Genomic DNA, 17,412 nt, shown 5'->3' on the forward strand with positions numbered 1-17,412 from the left:
TATTACTCAGCCATAAAAAGGAACAAAATTGGGTCATTTGTAGAGACGTGGATGGATCTAGAGACTGTCATACAGAGTGAAGTAAGTCAGAAAGAGAAAAACAAATATTGTATATTAATGCATATATGTGGAACATAGAAAAATCGTACAGATGAACCGGTTTGCAGGGCAGAAATAGAGACACAGATGTAGAGTACAAATGCATGGACACCAAGGGGGGGAAGTTGGTGGGTGGTGGTGGGATGAACTGGGAGATTAGGATTGACATATATACAGTAATATGTACAAAATAGATAACTAATAAGAACCTGCTGTATAAAAAAATACATAAAATAAAATTCAAAGAAAAAAAAGACTCATTCCCCAGATTCCTTTGAAATAGAACTTGAGAGTACAAAGCTTTCTTTGGCCTTAATCCACTAAGTAATTCAAAACACACCAAGTCCTGCTATAGAGTACTTCAAGGATCTGCCCAAATGTTTTCTTTGACCTCCTTTCTCAGAGAAGTGGGAAACTATCTAGGACCTGGAAATGTTTTGCTAAAGTATGTCTCCTAATTATTCAATGCAGAAATAAGGCAAAAGAATCACCACTAGGAATGTGAACTGTCTTTTTAACCAACACTGGTCACCAGTACACTAGCTGGATGTCAAAAACAGCTCAAAACAAGCAGTAAGATGTGGAAGAAGCACTTCTTATGTGGGGATCAGAATTAAGAACTGGCAGTAAGGATTTGGTCATGAATAATATTATGGAATGGAATGGAAGCTCATTCGTATTGGTTCCTGCATGTGGCTTGGGAAGCTTCCCTGGAGCCCACCAGGGCCCTCAGGAGCCCACCTTCCCACTTCTCCAGTGTCCCTTCCTTCAGTGCTTAAGTATGGTCCCTAGAGTTAGGACAATCTGATTTCTCCTCCCGGCTTTGCCTATTACTAGTCGTGGGACCTTGGCACACCATATCATATCTTTGTGCCTGAGTTTCCCCATCTCTAGAAGGAGAAACTATACTTCACAGTTGGTATAAAGATAAAAGAAGATCATGTCTTTGAGCTCTTGGTTTTACTCTTGTGCCTGTGGGCAAAGTAAGCCTTTAGTTCAGAAGTGTCAAATAATTTTATGGAATAATAATAATAATAGTAGAATAACTTTGGAAATGGTGATAATAATTCATTTATTATTTCATTCAAATATCTATTGAGTATTCACTGTCCTAGAAACTAGGAATACAACAGTGGGGGGAAAAGCAAAATTCCTTCCCTTATACAGACAAATTTTACGGGAAATATCAGTATCAAACAGATGAATAGGTAAATATATAGTATTTCTGACAGTAATAAGTGCAACAGAGAAAACTGAGTCGGGAGAGAGATAGGAAGCAAGGGAAGAGAAGTGGATTCAACTTTAAATGTGGTGGCAGGAAAGGGGTCATTGAAAAGGTGATATTTAACTAAGATCTGAAGCAGATGGAGTGATCCAGTGGAAAAGTGAAGAAAAGCGTCCAGTAAAAGGAAACAGCAATTACAAAGGTCCTGAGACAGGAAAATGTGTTCCCACATGGAGCAGCATGAGAGACAAAAAGTCTAGAGAAGAAGTAATAAGAGGGATTAATCATTAATAATGTTATAGGCATGATAATTAAAAGTGGGCTAACACTCTACTTTTGTGATCTCCTATCACTGTTTAAGAGGTTCCCATTATGACAAAGGCAAAAGGGCCCCTGAAGAACAGAGGAGTTTTTGAAACAGAAAAGGATATAATAGAAAAAGGAGGTTGAGAGTTAAGAGAAAGAACTGATTCTATTTTAGGACTTTCAAAAAATGGTAACACATACCAAATCAGTACTTCAATGTAGGCTCGCAATATATGCAGGCTCAGTATGATTCTGATTTCTCCTCTCAGGTTTTGCTTGTATCCCTGGGACCTTTAAATACCTGCACTCTTGAGATCTTTGTGGCTACTTCATGAGTTCACTAGAGGTTAATTCATCTGAAGCTGGACAGAGTCTTACCCCAAGTACCAAGCGATGGCAGCAGCCACAGAAAACCCTGGACAAAGTGCTACTAGTCCCGGGATGGTATTGCATGTGCCATGGCATTCTGTGCCCACTTGAAAGAGAGTCTCTGAAAGTTAACCAAGAAGAGCCATGATGCCAGGTCAGGCCAGGCCCCCACTTACTGTACTGAGAAAGGATACCCTACACGACTCTCACAGAGGAAAGCTTAGGTTCCCAGGAGGGTTTGCTGAAGCCACAGAAAACAGTCTCCACTGTGGAATTCGTGTTGATTCCAGGGGTGTCCAGGCTTCAGCACACAATGGGGAGAGTGAACTATGTGAAACCCTTTTGTGTCAATTTCAGAAACACCTTGCACATAGAGAAGTAGCTTTTACTTTGAAAGCATACATGTTTAACCTAATAAGCAAACTTGAAAATATCACCTAATTTTCCTACTTCCTCCAAAAAACTTTAGAGAAAGGAAGGAGCCTTACCCTCCGTGAAAACGTCCTCTTTTTTGTTCTTGCTGAATCCGTATGTTCTCCAATCTAAGTGGACTTGGGATGAAGCCAATCTCACAGCCTTCTTTCACCAGCCTTCCTATCCACCAATCATTGTTATATTTCTGGAATGCAGGAATAAAACTGCTATCAACAGTAATTCACTGATCTTCACATTTATAAATCTCAGGGGACCAAAAGAATGAAACACTATATTATATAATATTATACTATACTCTATTACATACACAAACACTATTTATAGTATATTATACTATATTATATATATCTGGGGTGGAGGAGTCCATAGAAGAAACCAAACTTTTAATCTAAAGCCCCAGAGAGTAAACACTTTAGGGTTTGCAGGCCATATGGTCTCTGCTGCAACTACTGTAATCTGCTCTTATGGTGTGGAAGCAGCCACAGTCAATACGTAAAGAAGTAAGCACGGCTGTGCTTCAACAAATTTTTTCTTTCCAAGAAAGGCAGCAGGCTGGTTTCAGCCTGTGAGCCACAGTTTGCCAACCCCTGGGCAAAAGTCAGATCTTAACATTTGGATTCCTTTGGTCCTTGTCAAGAAGCTCTAGCCAATTCTTAAGGAATAGATTTTACATGGATAAATAGGCACCCATGTAATTGGAACTCTGGAAGACAGGATAGACAAGTCTAAGACAAAATACACTGAATAGTCTGTTTTTTTGTCAAAAGCTCTGAGGTAAAAATTCCACCCTACTATCTGTATTCTACTCTCTCTGGGGAAAAATTATAATCTTCCAAATAGAGGTTTGCAAATCAAGGTCCATCTTACTACCTGAAGAAAAACAAGCCTACTCTTACAAAGGCTAAGCATGTTATCCATAAGTGGAATTTTTGAAATAATCTCCAAATGGCCTGAAGCCCAACAGGAATGAAAGAATTTCCATTTAAATCAAGTTCCATGACACATAAACTTGGGAAACAAACCCACACAAAGGCTTCAGCCAATATGGGGTGAACATGGTCCTATGTGATGGGCCAGCAAAACTGCATTTGTAATGATAGATTTGCTGAATCCTAGGGCAGGAGGCATAGTTAATCCAAGCTACCTGCCTCAAGGGAAGGTTTCTGCTAGGTGATTTCTAGAAAGCAGATATTAGTCCTACTGTTTACATCCTCCAGAGATAATTCCAAAAACTTCGTTTTGTGTCTTTAACAGTGTTGGGCAAGGTAACTCTCTCTCTTTGATCCAGAAACCATTTAGTTTTTTCGAAATGTAACTCTCTATGGTATATTGTGCTTAGCTCAGAGAACAGTAGAATTTATATGTACATGACATTGACACGCTGTGAAGGAGGAATGGATGATTCTGTTGAATCATCGCAGCATGAAATTCCAGGTAACTGAGTAATTCGGAGTAACAGCTTCACACTCAAAAGCAAAAAGATATGATTTAGAGATTTGGCCTTTGTTATGCACACAGCTCCTACACAAGGCCCGCATGGCATGCAGTCTGAGCCTGCACTGAAGAAAAGAGTTGACCTAATATAAAATCTTGAACAATCTAGGTCTCAGTTTCTTCCATCTTTCCATCGTTTATTTCAGGATAACAGGCCTGAAATACCAGGCCCGTTTATTTTGGAATTAACAAAAGGCAACGCGACCCTTTCAGAATGCTTGGTGCACAGACTTGGAATTTAAATTTTACTGTGGTAGGGACAAAACACACAATAAGTCATAGTTTCCTAGGGCTTAAGTTACTTCCGGAAATCAAGTTAGCCCACCGGAACACTAACTTACTAAGTCGTATCCAAATAACCTTAAAGGGTTTCTGAAGTAGTTAACACAACTTCCCAAGATGTTTTACCTTAGTTCTAAGAAACAGTGAGAATCTGACTTAATGAAAGTTCTTTGAGCCAATTTGGGGAAAGCTGCGTTGTATGTTCAAAAGCTTATTAAATCGCCTGTCCTTTGGTATATGTGATAAGGAGAGCTGTAGCATTTCTCTGCATTGAAGCTTTTCGTTACTGAGGCAGTACTTATAACAGAGCATATACCAAATGGCCTTCTAGGTGATGGATGAGAGGAAAGGCTACAACTCGATTACAGAAATATGTTCCTTTGTGTTGATATTCTGGGAGCACACGCCAGCTTTCTGGCAAGGTCACCTTAGTGTTCCAATTCTTCTCATTTCCCTAAAACGATGAGCACTTTCTCTTTCTAAGATGTTTCCTTATCTGCGACCTCAAGGTCTGAAAACACGTGGCTCAAATCCACATAGGATTACCAACTCAGTACCATACATCAAACTGCCAGACAAGAGAAAGTCACTGATGAAGGAGCACATACTTCAAAAAAGCAACCCACTGGACAAATGGAGAAGATTGATGGAATGGAGGAAAGCAATAAAACATAGCAAGGTGGGGATAAGGGTGTGAGTAGTGTGCATGGAATATGTGAAAACTTCTCTTACCATTTAAAGTGCTGCTTCTCCTTGGAAACGATGGGTATGAGCAGCTAATGAATACGGTTTGGTCATTTTTGATGGGAATGGTGAGACAAAGTCAACGTAACCATTCAGATGTCAGGGTACGTGTTTCAGGTAAAGAGTCCTTGTCTTTGAGGCAAATATGGATATCCCCACCACATACACGATTGAGAAAGCAGAAGCCATCAACTCAGTGCTTCCTCAGCTTCTTATAACCAAGGCTCTGAGCTGTGCCTGCATTCATCTTTTTCCTGCATGTTATAATGAATCAGTGTTCCCCTTCGTATCAGAGGTCTGTCTCTCCTCTCGGGGTCTGGATCCCACGCTTCCTGACTACCAAAAACTTGACTCCTTTGCCTATCTCTCCTTTCCCATCAATCTCTCCCTCTCTCTCTGGTGGTTAATAGCAGCATGTACTGGTGCTCTGATAGCTCCCATCTTGAAAGGAAAGCTCTTTGGACTTCATACGCTCTTCAGTCTACTGCCCGGTCAGTGTCAACTCCCTTGAAAGCACCGTCTGTGCTTGCTAAATATACTTCCTAACTCCCCTTCTCTCCTCATTACACTCCATCCAGCTTCTGTCTCTCTGTCTCCACAACTCCAGACAATGGTCCCAGTGACTTCGTTGCTACTGACCACTTTGCCAACCCGACATCCATTCCTTTCTCCTCGTCTTAGGTGACATGTCGCAACACTGGCCACAGCTGGTTGCTGCCTCCTTTTGGATACGCTCTTCTCTCTTGATGTCCATGCCTTGCTCTGTCCTGATTTTCCTCCCAAATCTCATGTTTCTCCTTTTCCTTAATTGTTGAATCTTTTCATGCACCCCACTTTTGCAGGACGGAATTCCTTTGAGTTTGATCCAGGGCTGTTTTCTCTCCTCCCTCTCCTATCTCTTTAGGTGACTTCTGTCATTACCTCAGCTTTAAATGCCACCGGGATAAACTAATGATCCAAACTTATTTCTTTGGCCCAACCCCATCCTCTGAGCTCCAAATTCTTACATCTAACTTCCTCCTTCATATCTCCTTTGAGATGTCTACTCCCTAACCTCCCTTCCCATCTGTCCTCACTCCACCCTGGTCAACTCCATCCTAGTTTCTTAATTCATAAAGCTTGATTTCCTTGATCATCTTGGATTTCTCCCTCAATCTTAGTTCCTACATGTGGTCCATCAGCAGCACAGATCATTGAACTTCCACAATATATGTCAAAGGTGTCTACTTCTTTCCATCTCACTGACACCAGGCCAGCTCAGTCCCATTATCTCTCATCTAAAATGGTTCTAACAGTCTCCCTGATTCCGTACTTACCCCACTCCAATCCACTGTCTCTACAACAATCAGAATAGCTTTCAAATAATAAATTCATCCCACTCCTCTGCTTTTAAAGTCTTCAGTGCCATCTTATTATACTTAGAATAAAATATGAAGTCTTGCCGTCACCTTAAGGTCCTACTTGACCTGTGCCCTGCTTACTTCTACAACTCTGTTTCCTGCTACGGGCTCACTGCGTTCCAGGCATATGACCTTCTTCCAGTTGATTGATTGTGCCAGCTTATTTTGTCCTACCACAGGGCCTTTACACATGCTGTTCCCTCTCCCTAGAAGGTTTCTTCTTTCTTCTTTTTTTTTTAAGGCTGGCTACCCTGCGTAATGGTCACATACTCAGAAAGGCTTCTCTGATCACCCCTATATTTAAAAGTATATAACCTCCTCATCCCTATATTTTAAGATTCCCAGCATCCAGTTCATTTTTTACACAAAGCATTCACAATTTGTAATGATTTATTTTTTCATTATCTGTCTCCCCACTAGAATTTAAGTCCATGTGGGAAGGTACTCTGTCTTTGTTTACAGCTGTCAGACAACATCTGTCAGACAACATCTGTCAGACAATATCTGCCAACATTAGCACACACTACATGCTCAAGAACTATATCTTGAATGGAACAAAGGAACGAATGTAGAATTTCACCCAGTTCACATGGGCACAATGCAAAGACAGTGAGACATCTGTAGACATCCCAGTGTTTGACCTACTTGCTATCATATAGTTAAAAAATTTTAAATGTATATGTCTTGGTGTCATTAATGCTATTGTAGAATACAGAGTTTTGAAAGACAGTGATTTTCAAATTGTTATATATTAACTGTGCACATCTTGTTTTGGGCCAGAGGGTAAATGCTGGTGTCTCAGTGACACTAAGTGACAGGTTTATGTTGATCACATTCCTCAGGCTCCTCAGGGTCAGGTTTCACTTTATTGTTCCATCCTTACACTCTTTTTCTTTTTTTAAAATGTTTTTTAATTAGTAAACTTTATTTTTAAGAGCAGTTCTAGGTTCATAGCAGAATTGTGGGAAAAGTACAGAGAGTTCCCATATACCCCTGCCTCCCCACATGCATAACTTCCCCCACTATCAACATCCCACACTAGAGTGGTACATTTGTTACAATGATGAATCTACAATGACGCATCATTCTCACCCAGAGTCATGTTGTACCTTCTATGGGTTTTGACAAATGTGTAATGACATGTATCCACCATTATATCCACTCTCTGTTTTCTAAGATCCAATTTCTAACGGCTCCTTTCCAGCAGAGCCAATGGAGACTATCAAGTAGGAATGTCCTCCAATGTATGCCTCCAGCCCCACTGGAAAATCCTGTGCAGAACAGGTTCAAGGAAGGCAAGACTTTCCTCCTGACTCGGCCTACTTCTTGTGCCAATATTCCGGATGCCATCTCCTTCCCTCTACTCCAGCCCCTCATTCTATCAGTTAGGTCTTTTCCTTCCCATATATATCACTGGGTTCAACATCTCAGCATGGAAAACATATTAAAATCTTTCCCATCCTAAAAAAACAAAAAAAAGCAAATAAACTTGTAAAAACACTCCCTCAACTCTATGCTGCCTTCTCCTGGCTAAAACCTGTCCTCCTTTTCAACTCAAAGCACTTAGGAAGAGCAAACTGCAATTCCTCTCCTCTGGCCTCCACATTATGTGGGGAAAGGCCCATTGAGTAACTCCATGGGAGGTTCCCAGTGCCCCAGACACAGTGCACCTAATAGCAAATTTATAATCACGTCAACCCTGTCACTAATCTTCTCCCCTCTCGGCCTTCTTTATTTTGCTAGCTGACACCACCCTCTGCCCTTTCAGGTGAGCTAGAGAAACTGCCCTCCATCCTTCATTTCTCTTCATCTCACTTTCTCCACTATCCACCCCCACCACCATGTGAAATCTTCCAATCTGGTCTATTTGCCTCTTAACTCTCTCTCCAAGCTGCTCCCTCTTTCTATCATCTCTGCTTCAGCCACTGTCTAGACTTACCATGTCTCCCCAGCCTCTGCAATACTCCCTCGACCATCAGAGTCACCATGCTAAGATACGAGGCTGGTCACATCCATCCTTTATTTAAAATTCCTCTCCAGCCCACTGCCTGGTGATCGAGTCCAGCCTCCTTGCCATGGCCTATGAGGTCCTTTCTCATCTGGCCCCTGCCTCTCTGACGTGGCCCATCCCCTGTACCACTCCCCGCTTACCGCCCTCCAGCGGTGCTGTGCTCATTGCCCCTGGCTGTCCCTTCCACCTGAAACCGCCACCCCTCAACCCAGCCTGAATTCAGGCTTCACCACTTCTGAAGAGCTTTCCAGCCCCCCACCCTCCTCTTCCTGAGCCGGATGGTCCCTCCTGCTCTTTCTTTGGGCTCCCACAACACCCATTCAATTTTACTGTAACAGAAATTCTCAACCCATGCAGAAACTATGCACTAGTTTGTCTCCCCCACCAGACTCTGAGCTCCCTGGCCGAGGGGCCAGTGGACCTTCAGCTCTGATCCCCAAATGCCCAGCACGATGTCTGACATAAAGGAGGATTTCAATACACCCAGGTTGAGTAAATTAAAGTTTTTGATGTCACTATTCCATCTTTCAAGATGCGAGGCCTCAAGTGCTCAATCCCTCAAGGTTTCTATTTCCCAAAGTCCTCTGCCCTTCTCTTAACTTTAACAATTTAATTATTATACTCTGTAGTGTTGGTTTGGCGGTCAAGGTCCACGGGACAATAATCCAGATGTTTATAATTACAACATCCCTTGTAAATGGTGCCCCTTCTGGGTAGGAGCCATGCCACCAAACTCACGTTTCCCTAAATTGGATCCATTGATCTATGTCAATGGATCTATCATGGTAGGTGATTAAAAGGTGACCAGAGGACCACAGGTCTATCCTAAATCGATCCTCTGATGATTGTGATTCAATGTTTTAAATGTGTGATAATGGAAGCAATGATCTCAGGCTTCCAAATCTCGCTGAGAAGGAATGGATTTGGAAGGCTTAGCCAATTAAATGAGGTAACACATTGGCAGCTCCTCAGCGCTTCTCTCCATTTAGTTTGGCTCAGAGCTGATTCCTGGCCTTGGCCTTGTAGCAGGTTAGGGGATACAGAGTGCCCTACATTTACCTCTTTAATGTGTAGAAAGTCCTTGGCGTCAAAGGAGATGGCCGTGCTTGGAACAGGCACATCCTCATCCAAGGCACCACAGTAGCTCACATTCGTCTTCACAGCAAATGCTACAGGTTTGGACTGGGAACAGAACCATGGAATAAGGATGGAGGGAGGAAGACAGAAGAGGATTTTTCACAATGAAATGTAGAACCAGATAATGGATAGTACCAGGCAGTAAGGGAAATCACTTTCCAAAGAGGGATCTCAACTGGGTTCCACATTTCCAGGCAGCAGTGAGAAATCTGCAGAAAGGGCTCTGAAGAGGATTCAGTCCTATCAGCCCGACCATGTTCCCCCTCCTGTCGTACTTTCCAACATCCCAAAGAATCGTGCCCTAAAATTTGGGGGGAAGGGATGGAAAGGCGGGAGGGGCAGTCTGTTTTGGCCTCTAGTCATAAAACTCATGTTTATTATTTTAAATGGTAACAGACGCCTCCACCTTGGCATACAGGAAATGTGTGCTGCGTCTTAAATAAAAAGGTGGTGGAGGGTTAAAATAAATATTTTTGAAATAGCCTTAGGCCTGAAAACCTGCAGGAACCCACTCAATAGAATACCTTGTCCTGCCAGGGAAAAGAAAGCCCGGTCCGAGTAGACAGGAAGGGCGGAGCTGCTCACTCATCACCTTCTCCCTAGCTAACAAAAGCTGCTTCTGAAACTTTTCTTAGACAGATTCCTCCGCAGCAAAGTGCTCTCGGGCTGGTGCAGCTTGGCAGAGGTTAAGTAAGCCACCAGCCTAAGCTAACAGCGCCGTTGCTGACATTTGGGTGACCACAATAGCCACAAAATAGACTCTGAGAGAAACCTAAAACAAAATTTAGCCACAAGGAAGAACACCAGTTTCCAGCAATCCCGGGCTGCTCTGTTATGGGCTCATTTATTCGTGCTGGGACCATGCCTGGGAGCAACAGCACTGAGGCAGGATCCGAGTTAGAGTCTCACTGATGTCCTTTCCCAGGTGCTGCTCCAACCCCCTTCCGCCAACCAGCACAGGTAGCACGGGTGTGGAAGCAAAGGAAGACACCTTGTGAACCTGCCTCATCCTCCTCTTCCCGCTCTTTTAAACATTTTACTGTAAAAATAGAAAACAGGGGCTTCCCTGGTGGCGCAGTGGTTGAGAGTCCACTTGCTGATGCAGGGGACACGGGTTCGTGCCCCTGTCCGGGAAGATCCCACATGCCGCGGAGCGGCTGGGCCCGTGAGCCATGGCCGCTGGGCCTGCGCGTCCGGAGCCTGTGCTCCGCAACGGGAGAGGCCACAACAGTGAGAGGTCCACATACCGCAAAAAAATAAAAATAAAAAAGGTAAATAAGTAAGTAAATAAATTAATTAAATAAAAATAGAAAACGGAAGGAGTTCACTTTATCTGAGCTTTTTTTTTTTCTCCTAAAAATTAGAAAGACTACATCAATATGCTTTAGGAGTCTATCGTGAAGGGCAAAGGAGGAGAGGCTGACCAGGAACATGTTATATCTGTTACTGTGCATAAAATTTCATTTGACAAAAGGGGTCTGTGCTTAAAAAAAAAAAAAAAGTCTGAAAGACATAGCATGGGAGATCTCTAGTGACTCAGTTCTAACATTCAAAAATGCAATTTGTTCTTTGTTGCCTCCTATGGGGCAGGGATTCCTATGGGGGCCCCTCCCTGTGGAATATCTGAAGGTCTCCTGCGGCAAAGCCTTTCATTGCTCATCTTTGCTGGAATGCTAATCGTTGTTCAAAGCTCTGAACGGTGAACTTGAGGTGGGAGATTGACACCAAGAGGGAAGAACAGAGACACCAACAGGGAGACCCACTGACCAGTTATGCACGTGTGGCCTGCAATGAAGGCTGCTGTCTTGGAGAACGGGGCAAGCACGCTGGTTCCTTGGGAGGCCCTCTAACGACAGTGGGAGGGGCAAGCTGGATATGGGGCACAATCGCTAAGTTAGAAGATGACCAAGAATTTTCACCAGCAAACCAAACACAAAAGGTAGGTGAAGGGGTCCGTGTCTCGGGATATGGCTCCCTGAGAATGTTACTATCAGGGGTGAACAGATCATGGAGCCTTGCAATCTGGTGCCTTATCAGAATGATCATAAAATGATTACTCCAGAGAAATCTGAGGCAGGGGAAGAGCAGCTGATACCTGCTGAGCAACATGCCACTTTGGAACCCAAGAGGGGCAAGAACGTCACCTTTGCTCTCTCAAGCTGGATGGCCGCCTGCTGCTCTCTCTCTTGCCGAATTGCTTCCCGATCCTCTTCCAGAGAGACATCGGAGTCAGACGGCCTGCTCGTGTAGGAATCCGCTGAACCCTGGAAAGGAAAACCCGGAGTAGCTTGAATGAGGTGATGTGGAGCTTCTTAAATCATCACATCTAACAGCATCCTGGAGTGGGTTCTTCTCATTTGCATAGAATTTGATAAATACGCTCTATGCCTTATTGCAGACATAAATTTAGATGGCAGAATATAGTTAAGCATCTGAGTAATTCGGAAGGTAGCAATGTTAGGAAGGGAAATATTTTGACTAAATTAAGTGCTAGAAAGTAAACTGCAATGAAAATTATGTGATGTTCAGCCCCAATTCTTCTTGTTTTGTGCTATCTTTATATTAAGCCCATATCAACTTGCGGAACTGAAATTCCATTCCATTCTCTGTTTTATATACAGATTTTTAAAGGAGTAAGAGATTTAGCCTATTACAAGAGTAACTCCTACCCATATCTTAGCTTACAGATAATCAATTTAAGATTTCAACACAGCAAATCAGAAACCTGAATTAGTAAAATGATTTTCAGTTCCATTGTCAACGCCATTGAACAAGGATGTCCTCAACTGAAGCCCATTCCTAGAAGGACTATTTGAACAATAATGAAATCCAGCCTGACTCATGTGGCCAAGGAATTTCGGGCAGTGGACATCACTTGGTGCTCATGCCATAAGAAGAGATGAAAACCACAGCAGCTGAAAAGTTAAAAACAAAAACAAACACCCCAGAAGCTTGCTTTCTGCTTGCTAAAAGAACATCACCCTTACAATTTCCTTAAGCTGGCATTAGAAGTTGATATTTGTGTAGATGATATTTCCACAGCAGACGTATTGATAAGACTGGTGTATTTGGCATGTTTCATAAACCAGGTACAGATTCTAAAGGCGTATGCTTATCCATATAGCTGAGAATTTGCTACCCACTGCAAAAAAATAACTCTAAGAATGGCTGACTGCTGAAACGGGCACTTGGAAAGTTTCTTCTAAACTTAGAAATGTTAGGGTTTGTTTGTTTATACATTATTTGTGAATTTGCTGCCTGTATGGGTAGCTTTGTCTACCATGCCTACCAGGGTGTCATTTTAGCTGGGGTAGTCTTTCCCATCATAAAAAAAATCCCAGCACAGATTTTCCTGGCAGCCTAGAACAATAATTCCTGGTTAGAGTTTTATCAGAATGCCCAGTAGAACCCTGGTTCTAAATTCTAACTCTGCAACCCACTTTTGAAGACTTTATACAAGTTCCTAGACCACTCTAAGACTCAGTCTCCTCTTCTGTAAAATGGGGATGTGGTTTACTTCACAGAATTAAATGGAATAGGATATAATGAATCCCTGATTATTGAGCCCTGGCTGTCACACCAGCATGGGGCTAGATGCTTTGCACACCTTATCTCACTGAATCCTTAGAGCAGTGGGTAAGCTGGGATTCAAACACGGGTAATCCAACCGTAGAGCCAGCAGTTTCAAACCCTACATTGAGCTGGACTTGAAAAAATATTTACTCTAGGACCTGGCACATAGTAGGCACACAATAAATAGCCATTCTCATTTCTATTTCCTAGTGCTGGTATTTCTACCTTGATTTAAAAAAAAAAGAGTTAAGAGATTCTAATCATTTTTCAGCTTACTTACATATGCAAGTAAGTTGCCCATCTTGAACTGTACAGTATCCTTTTTTATTGTATTTGCTGCATAGAAAACACGATAAGTTTTTTTCCCCAGCTTTACTGAGATATAATTGACATATAACACTGTGCAAGTTTAAGGTGTACAATGTGTTGATTTGATACATTTATATATTGCAAAATGATTGTACTATACGTTTCATAACTGCAGTGTGTCCAAATCCATGCACTTTATGCAGTGCTTTTGAAAGTGCCCTTTACAGAGGAAATGTATTTGCTAACCAAATTATAACCAAACTCATCTGTGCAAATCTACTGGGGAAAAATCTGGACCTACAAAATAAATAAGTACAGGGTGACTATTTTATAGATGCATACATTGCTTAAAAAAGAGCTACCCTGGGCTTCCCTGGTGGTGCAGTGGTTGAGAGTCCACCTGCCGATGCAGGGGACACGGGTTCATGCCCCAGTCTGGGAAGATCCCACATGCCACGGAGCAGCTAGGCCCGTGAGCCATGGCCGCTGAGCCTGCACGTCCAGAGCCTGTGCTCCGCAACGGGAGAGGCCACGACAGTGAGAGGCCTGCGTACCGCAAAAAAAAAAAAAAAAGAAAAAGAAAAAAGAGCTACCTTTAAAACAAGAGAGTTCTATCAGCATAAATCTTTTGTCCAAATTTAGGTATATCTGCATAAAATCCAGAGGAAGAGAGAAAGGAAACAATGTTTCTAAAAATTATATGAAAACGGTTTTGTGTTAGTTCTAGGCAATGCTTTGCTGAAGTGTGATGTGTGTGTGGTAGACCATTTTAAGGTGTTAGATGTCTGCGAAAGTGTCTGGACTATAAAGTGATTACGATGCAGGAAGTCAGGAAGGAGGCACTTGTTTTGAAAACACGTGCTGGGGAAGGCTAACAACTGCAGTGCACAAGAAACCAGGCTGCCCAGTGGAGCAGTGAGTCAAACAGCTAAAATACACAATCCACTGTTGACACTAGGAGATGGCTAATTTCCTGAAAACTCCGTTAACGATTTTTCAAATCCTGGCATTCAATCCTCTGCGCACACAAGGAGTGACTCAAGGGCTCCTGCAAATAAACTTTATTTTGAAATGTGAACAAGACTGTTAAGAATTTCAAAATTACTTAATAAGTTCTACTATTGCCAAGTATGTAAAAGCACACAATATTCTAAGAATATTGGTAGAGGGAAAAATAAAGCACTGTGATATTTATTTTTATAATTACAGTGTGAGATTCACAGCATTTACTCTGTTTTTTGTTTTTTTTTCTTTCAATGACATCTACATTTCTCTGAATAGGGAAATCATTGCTGCTGTCTCTCAAGGTCCTAGGGATAGCAGAGATCCAACATCAAGAGCCCAAATTTGGCCCATGGACATGTTCTGCTGGCTTGGCACAGAACTGGTTTCTTGTTTCTATTGATTTTTATTTGATTTGTTTCAACTGGTTGATAGAGAGTACAGACAGGAGAAAGAAAGGAAAAGAAAAAGAACCTAGGTTGTTTACAAAGGCACAGAGAGCAGAAGAAGAGAGCCACAGAGAGGCAAGAGGAGACTGCCTGGGCTGGACTAGAGGGAGGATGGGGAAGGGAAGTGGGGCTGCAGCAGGCTTAGTAGGACTGGAGGGTCGGGGGGACTGCCCAGAGGTCTGGTTAAACCTTTATGATCAGGAAGAGGGAAACTGCAAGAAGGGAATAATGCTAGATGCTAAGAGGACAGAACTAAAGATATAAAGGTTACTAGCTCTGGCCAAAGGTAAAAACTGCAGCCCCATCAGCTTTTTGTTTTCCAAAATTCCACTTCATAAAATGGGGAAAGAGCAAGGCACCCAACTCATCAAGTGAGCCAAACCTGGGCTGTTAATCTATGTGTAAGATGCACGACAGAGGCTAGTCCCTCAAAAGTTCCTAAGCAGAAACCATTGCAAGTCACATCTTTGAGTCTCCAAAGAAACAACTAAATTGGGGGGAAAAAATGGAAACAATTGCTGCAAGTCTTTTTTTTTTTTTTTTTTGCGGTATGCGGGCCTCTCACTGTTGTGGCCTCTCCCGTTGCGGAGCACAGGCTCCGGACGCGCAGGCTCAGCGGCCATGGCTCACGGGCCCAGCCGCTCCGCGGCATGTGGGATCTTCCCGGACCGGGGCATGAACCCGCATCCACTGCATCGGCAGGTGGACTCTCAACTACTGCGCCACCAGGGAAGCCCGCTGCAAGTCTTTTTATATATATATAACATTACATATGTATGTATAAAATAATGCATCCTAGTGAATATCAAAAGAAACACATACATGTCTTTCTATTAACATGAGGCCCAGATTTTTTCCCCCTTTTACTCAATATTGAAAACAGATTCCAGCCTCACACCTTTCATAAACCTTCTTGAGTATAAAATACAAACGTTATAGAAACATTGAAAAATCAGTTAGTTTACTGTTGTCCTAGAAGAAGGAAAGTGATCTCAAGTCAAACAATGGAAAAGTTTCTTTTCCTGCCCGGAGAGAGAGGCCATGACATGAATGGGAGAGTGGCCGTGGACTTTGGGGTCAGGAAGTACTGGGTTTGACACTGCTGCTAGCTCTTACTGGCTGTGTGTCTTGGGCAACTTATTTTAACTTTCTGAGTCTCAATTTCCTCCCCCTTTGAAATGGAGATAATAACACATACCTCACAGAGTTTCCCAGTGTTTGATTTGAGATGGAACATCATTTCGTTTACCATCATGAGGAAAATTGAGGAATTGCCAGCAAATAATATTTGACTCACTCATTAAAGTTTTGGGCAGCTTTTCAGCAATTTTTGGCTGCCCTAGAGTTTTAGGATTTACATCTTGTTCTTTTTTTTAAAACAGCTTTATTGAGGTATAATTTACATACCATAAAATTCACATAATTTAAATTATGATTCAATAAATTTTTAATAAATTTACAGGATACAATTCACACAACAATCTAATATTAGAATATTTCTACCACTTCAGGAAAAAAAAAAAAACCCTTTTGCCTATTTGCAGTCACACTCCAAACCTACCACGAGATCCAGGGATCCACTTACTTATCTTGTCCTTCTAAAACTAAAATATACTTCCTCTACTTATGAGTAGTTTTAGTATTTAGATATGTCATTAAATTACAGCAAGGAGAAGGGAGAGTTTATAAACGTTTGATTTTTAAATGCATTAATACTGGAACAGAACGTGGTTATTGTTGGAACTTTTGGGCTTTGTGGTCAGTCCTGTGCCTCTCACTTCCTACCTAGCTTAGCTGTCCATTCACTGGACACTGACCATCTGTCAGTGGCAACAATGTGAGAGGAGAGCTGCTTAACTTTTCTGAGATTCTATCCTCATCGGCAAAATAGGAATGAACCCTTCAGGGTTATTTTGGAGAATTACTAAGATGCCATAGTATAGCATAGCATACAAGCATAGTAATGGCACAAATAAAACCAGTGTTGTGCAAGAGAACTTTCTGCAATGATATTCTGTATGGCTGCTGTCCAGTATGGTAGCCACTAGCCACATGTGGTTATGGAGCACTTGAAATGTGCCTGGCCAGACGGAAGAACTGAACTTATCATTTAATTTTTAAATGTTTAAAGTTTTATTTCACTTTAATTAATTTAAAGGCAGATACCCACATGTTAACTAGTGGCTACCACATGGGGCTGTGCAGGGGTACGTACTCCAAATGTCAGCCCTTCCAGATCAGACAAGTGAATGTTAAACTCGATGTAAATCTGGTATTTTAATAGTTGCATTAAGTGGGCTAAGTGAAAGTGGAATGTCCAGAGACACATATCACTCCCAATGGATGTGAGCTTGTTTCTTTCCACCGAGTTTGCAATGACGTGACGGTGCACTTTTCCACAATGTAGAAGGAACAAAGCTCTTTCTTGATTACTTTCCCAGAGTTCCCAGGGTGGATAGGTAAAGAGCCCCCTCGTGAGGCTGCCCTAGACAAAAAGGTCTTGTAGGCAACATGTATCTTTACAGGATAGCCCCTCACTTTCTTGCAGATGCTTTCTTCTCCTCCACCCCCTTCACC

At 42.2% G+C, this 17,412-nt stretch overlaps 1 protein-coding gene across 3 annotated transcripts in view; it reads right to left on the minus strand.

Annotated features, from left to right (window-relative positions):
• Positions 1–17,412, minus strand: part of CACNB4 (calcium voltage-gated channel auxiliary subunit beta 4) — a gene marked incomplete at its 5' end in the record, with an annotated part of 265,940 nt that overhangs the window by 41,102 nt on the left and 207,426 nt on the right. For 2 of the 3 annotated variants that reach the window (XM_082840748.1, XM_082840749.1), the window contains 3 exons: positions 2,488–2,618; positions 9,425–9,547; positions 11,647–11,766. In XM_082840748.1, the coding sequence (XP_082696874.1) occupies positions 2,488–2,618; positions 9,425–9,547; positions 11,647–11,766 (374 nt within the window). Of the gene's footprint in view, positions 1–2,487; positions 2,619–9,424; positions 9,548–11,646; positions 11,767–17,412 lie in introns of those variants that run through there. The other variant, XM_082840750.1, reaches the window with a different exon arrangement.

Source organism: Leucopleurus acutus (genome assembly GCF_964270905.1).
Source record: "Leucopleurus acutus genome assembly, chromosome: 6".
NCBI lineage: Eukaryota > Metazoa > Chordata > Mammalia > Artiodactyla > Delphinidae > Leucopleurus > Leucopleurus acutus.